The sequence below is a fragment of the Podarcis gaigeae genome (genome assembly GCF_964106915.1).
Source record: "Podarcis gaigeae genome assembly, chromosome: 1".
In the NCBI taxonomy this organism is placed as follows: Eukaryota; Metazoa; Chordata; class Lepidosauria; order Squamata; family Lacertidae; genus Podarcis; species Podarcis gaigeae.
Genome location: NC_139678.1, coordinates 45,396,096 through 45,409,327, shown reverse-complemented (window position 1 = coordinate 45,409,327; position 13,232 = coordinate 45,396,096). Strand labels below are relative to the sequence as shown.

Sequence of the window (13,232 nt, the reverse complement as noted above, 5' to 3'; positions counted from 1 at the left end):
AATAATAATTTATGTGTCTGTCATTACCACCATCAGGGCATATTTCCTTACTATATGTTGCAAACTGATCAATATCTATTAAAAAAAACAATCTATCTCTTGTGTTGTGTTTTATGTCACCCTTTTCTGGGTAGACCTAGTGCAGACACAGTTGTGCAAGAGGATATCAGTGATCAAGGTCAGCTTGTTCTTCCACATTTCAGCCAGGCTGTCACTATTTCCAAGAGAGAGAAATCATAGAATCATAGGCTTCTAGAGTTGGAAGGGATTCTGAGGGTCATCTAGTCCAACCCCCTGCAATGCAGGAATCTCAGCGCACAGTCCCCCATCCAGTTCGAATCCATCCTGGACCCTGCTTAGTTTTGCAAACGTGTTAGCCATTTTATTGCTGCACCAGTGGGTATTTCCTCAAAGGAGTTTCAAAATCTTTCCCAGCCACATAAGATTCCAGCCCCATACATCAATTTAAAGCCTGCTTTGTCTGGAAAAGACTTCTGAAATACAACTTTTTTTGCAACAGGTATATTTTAATCAGTAAGCCTACAGTGTGGACAGACAAACTGCGAGAGCAGTTTTTGGAAGGGTTCCGTTCTTTCCTGAAGATTCTTATTTGCATGCAGGTACAATATATAATATATACATCTCTAATTTGCTATTTGCTATATATATATGGCTACTGTATTATGAACCTGCCCATATGCCCAATACATTATTAACGTTCTGTCCTAATATGATTCATAAGCGTTCTTCTCATATGTTTTAAAGAAAATCAGTTTCTTTCAGGAGAGTATGAATTAACTTTATTCAGCAGAGCTCTGGATTTTACAAACACAATTACGTATGTATATAATTTGGGATGCTATTAAAACACACACCATAATTGCTTAGAGTTTACCTGTTGATTAATCAGTAAATAAACCTTATTAATTAATTATCCACACTGTAGAAATATAAATGGCCTTGTTTTAGTTGGCGCTTACTTCTGTTTGCTTAGAATCATGGTTTGAACATCTGTCTGATACAAGACTCGGTTTAGTCACATACTGTTTGGGGCGGGGATTTCATTCCAGGGCATGGAGGAAATAAAAAGGCAGGTTGGTCAGCACATTGAGGTGGATCCAGATTGGGAAGCAGCCATTGTCATCCAGATGCAACTGAAGATTATTCTCCTGATGTTTCAGGAGTGGTGTGCCTGCGACGTAAGCCTGTTTCAATAAAATTGCAGCATTATCTGTAGAAACAAATACTTGTTTATGGAGCAGACTCAAATCTTTGGAGGTGCCTTGTGAGCATACCACTCCCCATGACCTTGACAAGCCTGGTGCTTCAACTTTAACCCATGAATATTTTTTTACCTTGAACTCTTAAAAGTTTACATATCAAAATTTTGCTATGATAATTTCAATTGATACTTACTCGGCAGGATCTGTGGAAGTATTTGTATTTAGCAAAAAATAAAATAAAATGAAAGAAGATTTCCCTCCTAATTGAAGCTGGATGTGATACAGTTGGCCCATCCCATACACAAGGGTTTGGTTCTGGGGGGTCTGCAAAATCGCACAGAGTCAGGAACCCCTGGAACTGCCCTCCTGCAAGGTGGAGGGTTGTTTACCAGGCTCTGGAAAGGTCATAGAAGGTCCGGTATGTGAGGCGGACTTTCCATACCAGCCTCTGGGATGCTTCCAGAGCCCTCACATCTCATTTCCAGGGGCTGGCAAGGAAGGCGTCACCTGGCTTGCCGGACATTGGGAAGGTGGATCTGGGAGCATCCCAGAGGCTGGTAAGCATGGAAAACCCACTGGGTGTGCAGGGGAGGGAATAATAAATGGGGGGCAGGAAATGGCGGGTTTCCCCTGATCATTTATTTATTTACCTACCAACCACCAACCCCACCCCTTGGTGTAAGGTTGCAATTGTGGATGTAAAGTGAGCATAAGTTCTGGGCCTGCTGTATATGATAAACAACACTGAATAATGAGATGATACAGATTCTGGATTTGGCTGATGATCTGAATCTTTGCTAAGCTTGTTTTGAAATCTGTTTTGAAAGTTTCCTACTTATTTTCACAATCCTCTATATAGAAAGCTGAAAAGTGGCTTCTGGAGATGCAGATCATTCATAAAGCTATGGAGTTGAAAACATATAGTTAAGCAGCAAAGTATCTGAAAGTCATCTGGAAAAGACAGTTCTGTTTTTATATTTACTAGAATTGTGACAGAAAAAATGACTAGAAAGTTGTTCCTGAGAGATGCAACTGAACAATCCACATTCTCATGATTAGTAACCAATTTTCTTAGGAATTAGGTTTATTTTAAACATAAAGCAATGCACAATTCCATTGCCGCTGATCAAAAATAAAATGCTTGACCCGTATTAAAACATAGAAATGAGACAGTAGGATTTTTTTTTAGCACAGTTAAATTGAAGTAGAAAAAATAAGGCTGTATATTTAAATATAATTATAAAAATATTGTCCATTCTAGGAAGCACTGTTGGTGACTGCTTACAAGGAATGCCATGCAACAGTATTAAGATGTAGTGCAAGTAATTACTCATGGGACAAGACAGTGATTCATTTATGTGGCCATACTTTGGAAAGCAAGCGCTTCAGGGTGTCTGCAGATCCTGTCAGCATACATCTACCATTGTCCAGGATGCTTGCTGGTAAGTGTCCTGTGCTTGCAGCTTATGAGAATTGCAGTCAGTTCCTGCTCACATTTTGAGAAGCATTCTGAACCTGGAGGTTGTTTTTAACTATCATGGATAACAATAGCTACTGTAAGATCTCTCCTGCGTGAATTTTTCAAATCATCTTTACAATCTAAGCTCATAACACCATTTTGAATTCCTGTTCTTGTAAAGGGAAAAAAATTATTTTGCTGTTCTGAATCTACTTGCCAATCAGTTTGATTGGGTGACTGGCTTCTAATACAGCAGAGAGCAGAAAGTATCTCTTCACAGCATGTATAAATTTATTAGGGCTTGGTGCATATGGCATAGTAAGCCAAACTATGGCTTACCTGGACTGTGAAAATGTGTAGGCTCCCAGAGAGGATCTTGCAGCTGCTTAGTTCCTCCTGAGTCCATTTTCTCCCACACTTCACTGAGCTAAGCCAAAGTTGGACTTCGTATGCTCTCTGAAACTTGGCTTGTGATTAAGCTCTCTGGCCAATGTTGGTTCTTGGCTACAGATCGTAGCTAGTGAGGGGAGAGCTTAATTATAAGCCTGTATTTAGACAACAAGCATACAAATGCATCTTGTAATTTACAAATTGATACAAACATTACTGTTAATGTATTTCCTAGGTCTGCACATACAGTTGAGCAAAACAAATGTAATCTCCAGACTCCAAGAATTCATAACATCTGTAAGTATCTCCACTGGATACTCAATAGTATTTGAAAGTTCAGCCGGTAATGAGAGAAATTGTGGTGTAGTGGTTAACTTGTTGGGTCTCCCTGATCCAGTTCCAGGCTCAGTTCCCTTTCCTGTGATGAAGATCACTAAGTGAGCTTCAGCCAGCCCAGCCATTCCCTCTAAACCCAACTTTCCTCAAAAAGTTATTCTGAGGATAAAATGGGAAGGGGAAGAACCAGGTATGGCATCTTGAGTTCCATAGAAAGAAGGTGGGATATAAATGTAGCAGAGAACTAATAAAGGATGCAAATAAGCTCTTAATGGCAGGAGATCTTAAACTGCAGTACCCTGCTGTGGGTAGTTATTGGCTGCTAAATATAAATAAATATTCTGCAAAAAAGATTGATGCTGTTTACCATCAATAATTGACAACTCAGAATCATTAGTCATTTTCCTTAGGGAAGGATATAGGTCTGTAGTGGCTGAACACTGAATGAATACTGACTTGACCTGGCTGAAACTACACAGTACAGTGTTAGAGCCTAGCATAATAAAGTGCAATTTAATTCTGCCTCTAACCTTTTGTTGTATTTTTCTTTTAACGATAGCAAAGAAAACCCCGCCCCGCTTTTTTACTAACTTATCTGTAGTAATTGATTTCCTTGTGCAAATGCCGGTTGTTTTAACACAATCAATTTTTTAATAAACCTTTAGGAAGAATTCCAGGTGCAGATGTTGGTGGAATATCCTTTGCGTTGTCTAGTATTGGTTGCTCAGGTTGCTGCCGAAATGTGGAGAAGGAACGGGCTGTCTCTGATAAGCCAGGTACCAAACCAAATTTCACTACAAATATATTCTCGCATGTAGTGCTATATATCCCACAGAGGCTAAGTTGCCAGTATACCGTATTTTTCGCTCTATTGGACGCACTGGACCACAGGACGCACCTAGTTTTTAGAGGTGGAAATCAAGGAAAAAAATATTATTCCCCCCCCAACCCCAAAGAGCAACGGACAGGCTGCACGCTTCCTCTTTAGCCTTGAGCAGCATCTTTAGCCTTGCACAATGGGATGGATCGTGCCCACTGTCCACCGGTGCTGGACTAGATGACTCCTGGGGTTCCCTTCCAACCCTGCAATTCTGTGACCTCGGGTAGGAAGGTGTAGTGTTTTGTTGAATTGAATGCCTATGCCAAAGAGGACGGCTTTGTATATGAAGCTTTATATACGTTTTATTTTCTTTCAGATGTTTTATTATCAAGATGTTAAATGTCGAGAAGAAATGTATGATAAGGATATAATTTTCCTTCAGGTGAGTATGTTTGCAATTTCTCTGGTCTAATAGTAACAGTGTGTTGTTTGTTGCCTAAATTCTCTGTTCTCTAATGCTATTGAATGTGTATATTTCTGATAGATTGGGGCATCACTTATGGATCCAAACAGTTTCCTCTTGCTTGTACTCCAGCGATATGAACTGCTTGATGCCTTTAAGAGAATTGTGCCAACCAAAGACCAGGTACAGAGCTATATGCTGTTAATTTTTACCCTTGAAATCATAAGCATGTGGAAACCCACTGTTTCTATCTCCTTCAATGAAATTGCAATATTTTGCTAAAAACAGTGATTTCCACTGAAGAGACTTTCTTAAATCACATAGACTTTCTGTACCATAAATTATTGCAGCTTTACAACTTAAAAATGGAATTTATCCCTTCCCTTCTCTTTGATTCTCTTCTTTAGATTATTTCCATCCAGCGTGTAGGCTTAATTTTCTGACATGAGTGCTGGTGGGGGAACTTTTAAATACTGGGTGGAATTCAGTTGCTGCCCTTGTGGTCATGGAAGGACCTTTGACCCAACTGATGCATTCACACTAACAGGAGGGGGATTCTTGGCAGTTTGCCCTTTCTACTGCTTCCCTGCTCTGTAGGTTTCCCTAACACTCTGGAGCTGATTTTTGGGTGGCAGTTGGGGCTGCAGGGGGAAGCAGGAATTGGCAAAAATTGCCTCTCCACTTGTCCTGTTTGCAGAAACATGTGGCGCATCAAAAGCCCTTCTGTGAATTCACGGGCACCAACTAGTTTCCACCCTCTATTTTTCCAGTTATTTTTCTGTTCATAAAGCTTTGGGTCAGCTTAATATGTTTTCAAGTGCTTCAGAAAACCTCAGGCTTCAGTATTTCACATAATTATATTTTCCAAGAACTTCATTTGTGCTTTCTTGAAATATTACAGGATTTGAATAAGCAGTGTAACACATTAATAGAAGAGATGCTTCAAGTTCTTATCTACGTGGTGGGTAAGGAAAATTGCTTTTTTAGAAAAGATGGAGGTTGTTTAGAATATGTAATAGGTTCTCCAATAATGGAAACTTTAATATCTGAAACCATCACGCTTAACACAAGTGTGTTAGGTGGCATATTAATTACATATCTAATCTGGGTTAATTATGAGCCACCTTTTAATATTGTCCCTTTTCCCCCCTTCTTCCACCATCAGCTGGTTCTTTAGGCCCTTAAAAAGGTTCATTTCCTTTGCAAACATATGTAGATTTACCTTCAGCTATTGATTATGTATCTCCAAGGAATAGCCTAGCCCTAGCTGTGATGTGTGCACAGGCAGTTCATTGAATAGTCTGCACATGCCATTGTGAAAAGTGGCTGATGGAAGACAATGGCAGACAGAGCATTTGTATAGTGAATGAAAAGTATTTTCTTTCAATAAAACCTGAAAATCATGTGTACAGATACGATTGTGGTTAGGTGGGGTGCACTGTACTAAATGCCTCTTTGGGTAATACATTTTTTATAATGATCCAGTGCTGGGGTTTCAAAACTAGCTTGGACAGAAGGCAGTTATCCATCTGTAATTAGAGCAAAATCAAGAAGGAATGGAAGGAAAATTAACCGTGGGACTATTAAAAGCAACAGGAAATAGAGAGAAGACTGAAAAAATGCAAAACAAACAAAGAAACAAAAACCCAAACCAAAATAAAAGGCTCATTATCAATCTAAATGATAGGCTGTGCTTTGGAAGGGGCTTTTGAAGACTCCATATGTGAAAAAGGTGATTTGGCCCATGAGGGTTCATGGAGAAAACTATCTGTCCTACTGACTTAGATCCAGTTCCCCACCCATGGGATAGGACATAGAACAAGGGTGGGGAACCTCCAGCCCATGGACCAAATGCTTCCAGGCATCTTTGTCTTATCCTCAGGCTTCTCTCCATGCCATGATCATTGGCTCTGCTCCCAAGTGCTTTTCCTGGCTGAAATGTGTTCTTGCTGTGATGATATATTTTGCTTGCTTGGATGGAGAGAGGGTTGGTGTGTGTGCATATGTGCGTGTATGTATGTATGTGTAGGAGCCCTCAGATATTGTATGACTGTAACCTCACTTTAGTATTCTCGGCCTTCTTATCTAACCTACAATATATTCAGCCCTGCCCATGCATCCCCTTGCAGCGCTCCATGCCACTTTCAAGGAATTTTTAGTCTAGGAACCATCATCATTACAGTATGATCTCTTGCATGCATGAAAATGTATCCCACTGTATATATGTGAGATTACTTTCTTCTTCTTTTTGCTTCCAGGGGAAAGATATGTGCCAGGTGTCAGTAATGTGACAAAAGATGACGTTACTATGCGGGAAATTATTCATCTGCTTTGCATTGAACCAATGGCTCACAGTGCTATCGCAAAATCTTTGCCCAAGGATGTGAGTGATTTCTTCCTTTGATTCCTATTAATCTAGGAAGGTTCACAGATTGCTTTACCACAGAACTCTTTAGGGGTGTATATGATAAAATTATCAATGAAACACAGCTCAAGTTCCTCCTGTACTTGATGTTTCCTTTATCTTGTGTTCCTCTTTCAGCAGAAATGTTTAACATCCTTTTCTTAGACAATCCAGACTCCTTGTAGCACAAGAACACCCACACACCCCATTCTATACACAGAACTTCTTTAATATTACTGTGATTGCAAAAAAAAAACATGCACATCAGGAGCTCCATGTGTCCATGTCATTTTGGATAAATCAGCTTAAAAGTACATGATTATATTTTAACTATTTGCTAAGACACAGTGGCCTTCCTAATAACATTTCGATTTTGAAAATTTTGATTGTTTTTAATAACAATCTGCTTCACATCTCCCCATGCCCTTGCTCTCGTTTGAATTGTCGCTGCATTAATAGCATGGTGATAAATGCCTACATTCAGTCTTATCTGGGTATCTGTAGATGTTTATCGGCTACTGATTCTTAGGTAGCTTGATTTGCTTTTAATTTACTGTTTTTCACCACATATATTTTGTTCTTACTACTTTACCATATCAAATGTTTTTAACAGGAAAACAATGAGACTGGTTTGGAGAAGGTCATCCACAAAGTGGCCATATTCAAGTAAGCTCTTGTTTCTTTTAAATCAGTAGTTAAAGCATAGTGATAGCATATTAATAATTAATTAATTAAAATTGTATACCGCCGTTCATCCGAAGATCACAGGACAGTTCACAACAGAAAAATACAAAATGAGAACACAAACTGCATACAGTGGTACCTTGGTTCCCGAAAGGCTTAGTTGACGAACAAATCGGCTTCCAAACGCCGCAAACCTGGAAGTAAGTGTTCTGGTTTGCGAACATTTTTCGGAAGCCGAACATGTGTTTCGGCTGTCAGCATTGTTTCTGGGGCCATTCAGCCAATCAGAAGCCATGCCTTGGTTTGTGAACTTTTTGGAAGTCGAAAAGACTTCCAGAATGGATTGAGTTCAAGAACCAAGGTACCACTGTACTAAAACAAAAACAAACCCAATAGTCCTCTTCCCACAAACACATTTGAAAGGCATAGAATGTTAATCAGCCAAATGCCTGGCTGAAGAGGAACATTCTCATGTGTTTGCCACACATAAAGAAGCCAGACATTTGAAATATATATGCTTTCAGAGTTTTACAGAAATAATTAAAAACTGTGTTGAAGCAGTGATCCATTTACTCAGATTTCAAAAGCATTCGCTATGTTTCAGTAGTGGTTTTACATGTTTGTTTACCTTGAGAGGGAAGGGTTTTACAAATCAGCTTGTCGAAGAACTGTGTGTCTGTGGAAGGAACTTGCATGTTGCAGAGGATTCTGTGGCCTGTTCAAAGGAACACCCTAAATTAAACTGGCTAGATGCCACTGTGCTGTTCTGTGCACACTCAGTTTGTCCTTCAAAATTCCTAACATGTCCTGTGGCTTTGAATTGTGAGGATATTCAGGATAGAGGCAGCATGCCTCTGAGTAATGGTTGCAACTGCCCTCATTTCTTGCTTACTCATTTCTCTTAGGCATCTAGTTAGTCACTGTGGGAAGCAGGATGGTGGACGAGATGTAATAATAATAATAATAATAATAAATAAAAAAAATTTATACCCCACCCATCTGGCTGGGTTTCCCCAGCCACTCTGGATGGCTTCCAACAGAATATTAAAATACAATAGTCTATTAAACATTAAAAGCTTCCCTAAGCAGGGCTGCCTTCAGATGTCCTCTAAAAGTCTGGTAGTTGTTTTTCTCTTTGACATCTGGTGGGAGGGCGTTCCACAGGGCAGGTGCCACTACCAAGAAGGCCCTCTGCCTGGTTCCCTGTAACCTGGCTTCTCGTAGCGAGGGAACCGGCAGAAGGCCCTCGGCGCTGGACCTCAGTGGGCAGAACGATGGGGCTGGAACTGCTCCTTTAGGTATACTGGACCGAGGCCGTTTAGGGCTTTAAAGGTCAGCACCAACACTTTGAATAGGCCCTTGGTTGGAGTCAGCAGGATTCTTTGTATGTTGTGTGTATGAAATGACTGTGTGTTCTCCTTAATGCTTTGCTGAAAATAATTGCATTGTTTGTATGCTTTTCAAATAAAGGAAACCAGGTGTATCAGGCCATGGAGTCTATGAACTGAAGGAAGAATGCCGCAGAGAGTACAATATATTCTTTTACCATTACACCAAAACACAGCGCAGCAAGGTAAGAAAATCATGATGTGACACCAGCAACCTTCCCACCAAGTGGGGAAGTTACCATGTTGCTTGCATGCCTCTCGCAAACCTAGCTGTCTATGTCCCTTATGATCAAATCGCCTAGTACTCAGAGGCCCCTGCCCCTTGGAGTATTATCCATAGTGCTGAACCCCTAGAGGACAGGAAGACATACAAACCACTTTCCAAAATACATAGTAGATTGCAAGCCACTGTGGATAGCAGCCAATTATTAATGTGATTATATATTTTGAAGAAACAATATTAACCTAGTAACCAGGAGTTTGCATACGGGGTCTCAGACCCAGGTTTCCTGTCCTTTCCCCCTTTTTAAAAATTGTGTTTTTACTTTGGTTGTAGGGCATCTGGGTACATTACAAAGCCCTGTGCTGGTGAGATCCCAGCCACCTACCATGTCAATTTGCATAGAGGCACTTGTTTTAGTTTTAATGTACATATGCGGCATTTCTTGCTAGTAGATTGTGGATGGAGCAGAGGGCTCAAGCCACATATAGTGTACTGTGCCTAGAAAATCCTGTTGGCATCCCATAGCTTAGAGATCCCTGATACCCAGAATTTGTTTTTCCCTCTCTGAATGCCAGACTAAATTTGCAACTATACATTTTAATGCATATTTATGTCATGGGCCTGTACCCTGAGTCTTTTAAGATGAGGGTATAAGTTCTGGAGGTAAGAAAAACCCTGCTTGACTCACGGGTCTCTTTTACTCATTTTTGTTTATTTCCCCCCTATATCATTCTTGTTCAAGGAATAACTAATTGCATATATATTTCATTGCTTTAGATTAATTCATATTTATTGAGTCTAGATTGACTTTGATGTGCCACACGGATTCTCAGATTTCATGTTTTTCATATGTATTCTTTATCTAGAGTGCAGATGTCCTAATGTGTTGATTCATTACATAGTAGCATAAGGTATTTTTCCAAGTGAAAATTATACATTTACAGAACTTCCAAGTGAAAATTATACATTTACAGAACTTTGAAACAATGCTGCTAAAAACCCTTTTCTTTCTTTCTAGATAAGGGTCAGATTAAATTTAGTAAAGCATCTTTTTGGAATCCTATTGGCATCCTGTAGCTTAGCATAAAGGCTGACACTCAGAATTTCCTCACCCTTGCACTATTTCACTAATTTTGTTAGTCTAATGTGTGAGTGAGCATCTGCCTGCCTGTACTGAAAAGAAAAAGATTTAGTTTATGCTCATAGATGGATACAAAAAGGAAAGGGGAGCAATTTCTTTACTCCCAGTAGCTCTTTAACAAGTGTGTGCTTTCAGGGATGTGTGTGTGTGTGTGTGTGTGTGTGTGTGTCTTCTCTAGGTTCTCTTTTTTGTGCCTTCAGAGAATTCCTAGTTCTTGGTCGTTAATTGCTTTTGATGGAATCTAATCTAAGCTCTTTGTCTATACATTCAGTCAAAAACCTCATTGGTATCTTGAAACTAAACAAGTTGACTCTTCTTACAGGCTGAGCATATGGAAAAGAAAAGAAGAGTGCAAGAAAACAGAGATGAAGGTAAAAAGTTGGAACAGTGAATGAAATAAGTGCAAGGAAGTGATGGTGGAGTGTGTGTTTTTTTAAATAAAAACAACTTTGATCCAGAAATGATTCATCCTCATTCCTCGTAAAGATCAGAGAATGTAAACATATTACTGATTGCCAAGTCATTTATTTATTTGCAAACGTACAATATATGATGACTTCCATTGAGAGAACTCATTGCACTTTGTGCCACTTTTGTGTGCTACTATTTTGATGAAGAAACTAATTACATCTGCTTTTAGAGGTTGGGATCACCTATCCACTTTCGTCACAGTTAGGACTACCTCTTAAGATTGGCTTGGCTGTTGCTATAGATGCTGCGGTATTCGCAGTGCGCCCTAGGCTGTGAGATTGCATATAGATATTCTCCATCAGTACTAATGTCCCACTCCATCATGGGGGAGGTGGAGACCCTGCCTGCACTCTTGTCCACTGCTACAAATGTGGGTCAGAGCCAATTCTGTTTACCTTGTTTCACTTATTCATGCTTCAGCTCTTAAGCTATTGCTTGGTCCTTGTAGTTTTTCTTTACAAATATTGTAATTTGCATAGAGGAGTTGATGTGTAGTGCTACGTTAAACAATAACATACAAGTTTCCAGGAATGCCAATCAGTTACTCTAAGGTTATACTGAAATGCCCTGTGAATTACAGTAGTACAAAACATTTTAAATCCAAAAAGGGTGTTATGCAATTGTTAAACAGTATCAGTGTGCTTAGGAAAATGCTGTTACTTTCTAGTTGGCATGTTCAGATGTAAACGTTTCCAACTGAGCAATTACATTTGGAGAGCCCATTGCTCAGTGCTAGAACACATGCTCTGCATCCATTAGGTCCCAGATTCAGTCCCCAAGCATTGCCACTTAGAGTTCTCTGAGTAGTTAAGTAGGGAAATTCTGCCTCAAACATTGGAGTGAGGGGCAATACTAAACCCAAAGTATAAGTTCATATATCTGCTGCAGTTAGTTGAGAGTTCTACCAGAGCACTTTATAGGAGGACGTATATATGGCAGGACTTTATTTCATACAAGTATGATACATTAAAGTAGCATCCACTGCTTATAGCCAAATATGAACGTCTATGCTCCTTGCTTTCATAAGACTGCCGGGAAGTTAGTAATGCATGAGTATTTGTTTACTTTTTTTATAGCACTGCCACCGCCGCCTCCGCCTGAATTCAGCGCTGCTTTCAGAAATGTGGTGAACGTTCTGAATTCTGATGTCATGATGCATATTCTCAGAACTGTGTTGCAAAGAGCACTAGAGCTAGAAAGCCACTTGTGGACAGAAGCCATGATCCAGATGGTATGCTTGTCGACTGTATCTTCTGAGATTTCTGCTTTGGGGTGTAGGTTGCTTTTGGAATGCTCTTCCCTAGAGCGATGTGTTTCCCCCATGTATTTAAGGTACCTTTACCCTGTTCATCATGCCATTCCCAGGACATCTATTAGTGTCATAAAATAGTGAATATTGCAGGCTGCAGTTGCTTGGATTGAGCTGTGGGCGAATAGTCTAGCAAGTGAGTGAGGTGTAGAGTGAGAGGTTTTTTGGGTCAAGTGTGTGGGAAAGGTGGTTGGGAAAGGAGAGCAAAGAAGGGCAGCAGCCCCTAGTAAATAAATAAAAATTAGTCTCTGCAGGACAGCTCAACAGCACCTCGATGATCGACAGTTCATTTGTCTGTTGCTGCAGCACACTGCCCTTAGGTTTACTATCATGTGCTAGACATCTAGGTATCCAGATCATGGCCAGGTTACCTTGGGTACCTTGCTAAACCAGGGATGGGGAGCCTCAGGGCCAAATGTTTGCTGTCCTAGTCTCTGTGCGGACCTCAGGACCCCACAGGCAACACCCCTCTCCACCCTTTTTCACACCCTCCTTTTGGGGTTTTGCCTGCTTAGAATGTGTCTTCAAGCTCATCATGCTGCTTGCCTGCCTGGATGGAGAGAGAGATATGTGAATAAATTAACATTTGTTGTTCCACCCAATTTTGCTTCTGGCCCTGCCCACTGCTGGCAAGTGGCCCCTGGAAAGGTTGCCTAGAAGGGAATGTGGCCATTTGGGCTGAAAAATGGTCCCCAGCCCTATGCTAACCAGAGGGTGTTTCATTCTAAGCAGCCTAGGTTTAGTACTTGTTTACATTTCTCTAGGTTCTTCACCTTCTTGCTTTGGGCCTACTTGAAGAAAAGCAGCAGTTAGAGAAGGTTCCAGAGGAAGAAGTGGCCTTTGACTTCTACCACAAAGCATCAAGTAAGTATGCCATCTTGTAAAACAAGAATCTTAATTTTAAAGTTATTTCTGAAGTGC

At 40.3% G+C, this 13,232-nt stretch overlaps 1 protein-coding gene across 2 annotated transcripts in view; it reads left to right on the top strand.

Annotated features, from left to right (window-relative positions):
• The window catches only part of UBR1 (ubiquitin protein ligase E3 component n-recognin 1), a 57,324-nt gene that overhangs the window by 20,403 nt on the left and 23,689 nt on the right, over nt 1-13,232 (top strand). For both annotated transcript variants that reach the window (XM_083746224.1, XM_083746223.1), the window contains exons 13-26: nt 521-620; nt 1,071-1,199; nt 2,485-2,665; nt 3,308-3,369; nt 4,074-4,184; nt 4,605-4,670; nt 4,773-4,874; nt 5,593-5,656; nt 6,950-7,074; nt 7,709-7,761; nt 9,250-9,352; nt 10,854-10,902; nt 12,079-12,233; nt 13,076-13,175. In XM_083746224.1, the coding sequence (XP_083602350.1) occupies nt 521-620; nt 1,071-1,199; nt 2,485-2,665; nt 3,308-3,369; nt 4,074-4,184; nt 4,605-4,670; nt 4,773-4,874; nt 5,593-5,656; nt 6,950-7,074; nt 7,709-7,761; nt 9,250-9,352; nt 10,854-10,902; nt 12,079-12,233; nt 13,076-13,175 (1,400 nt within the window). The remainder of the gene's footprint in view (nt 1-520; nt 621-1,070; nt 1,200-2,484; nt 2,666-3,307; nt 3,370-4,073; nt 4,185-4,604; nt 4,671-4,772; nt 4,875-5,592; nt 5,657-6,949; nt 7,075-7,708; nt 7,762-9,249; nt 9,353-10,853; nt 10,903-12,078; nt 12,234-13,075; nt 13,176-13,232) is intronic.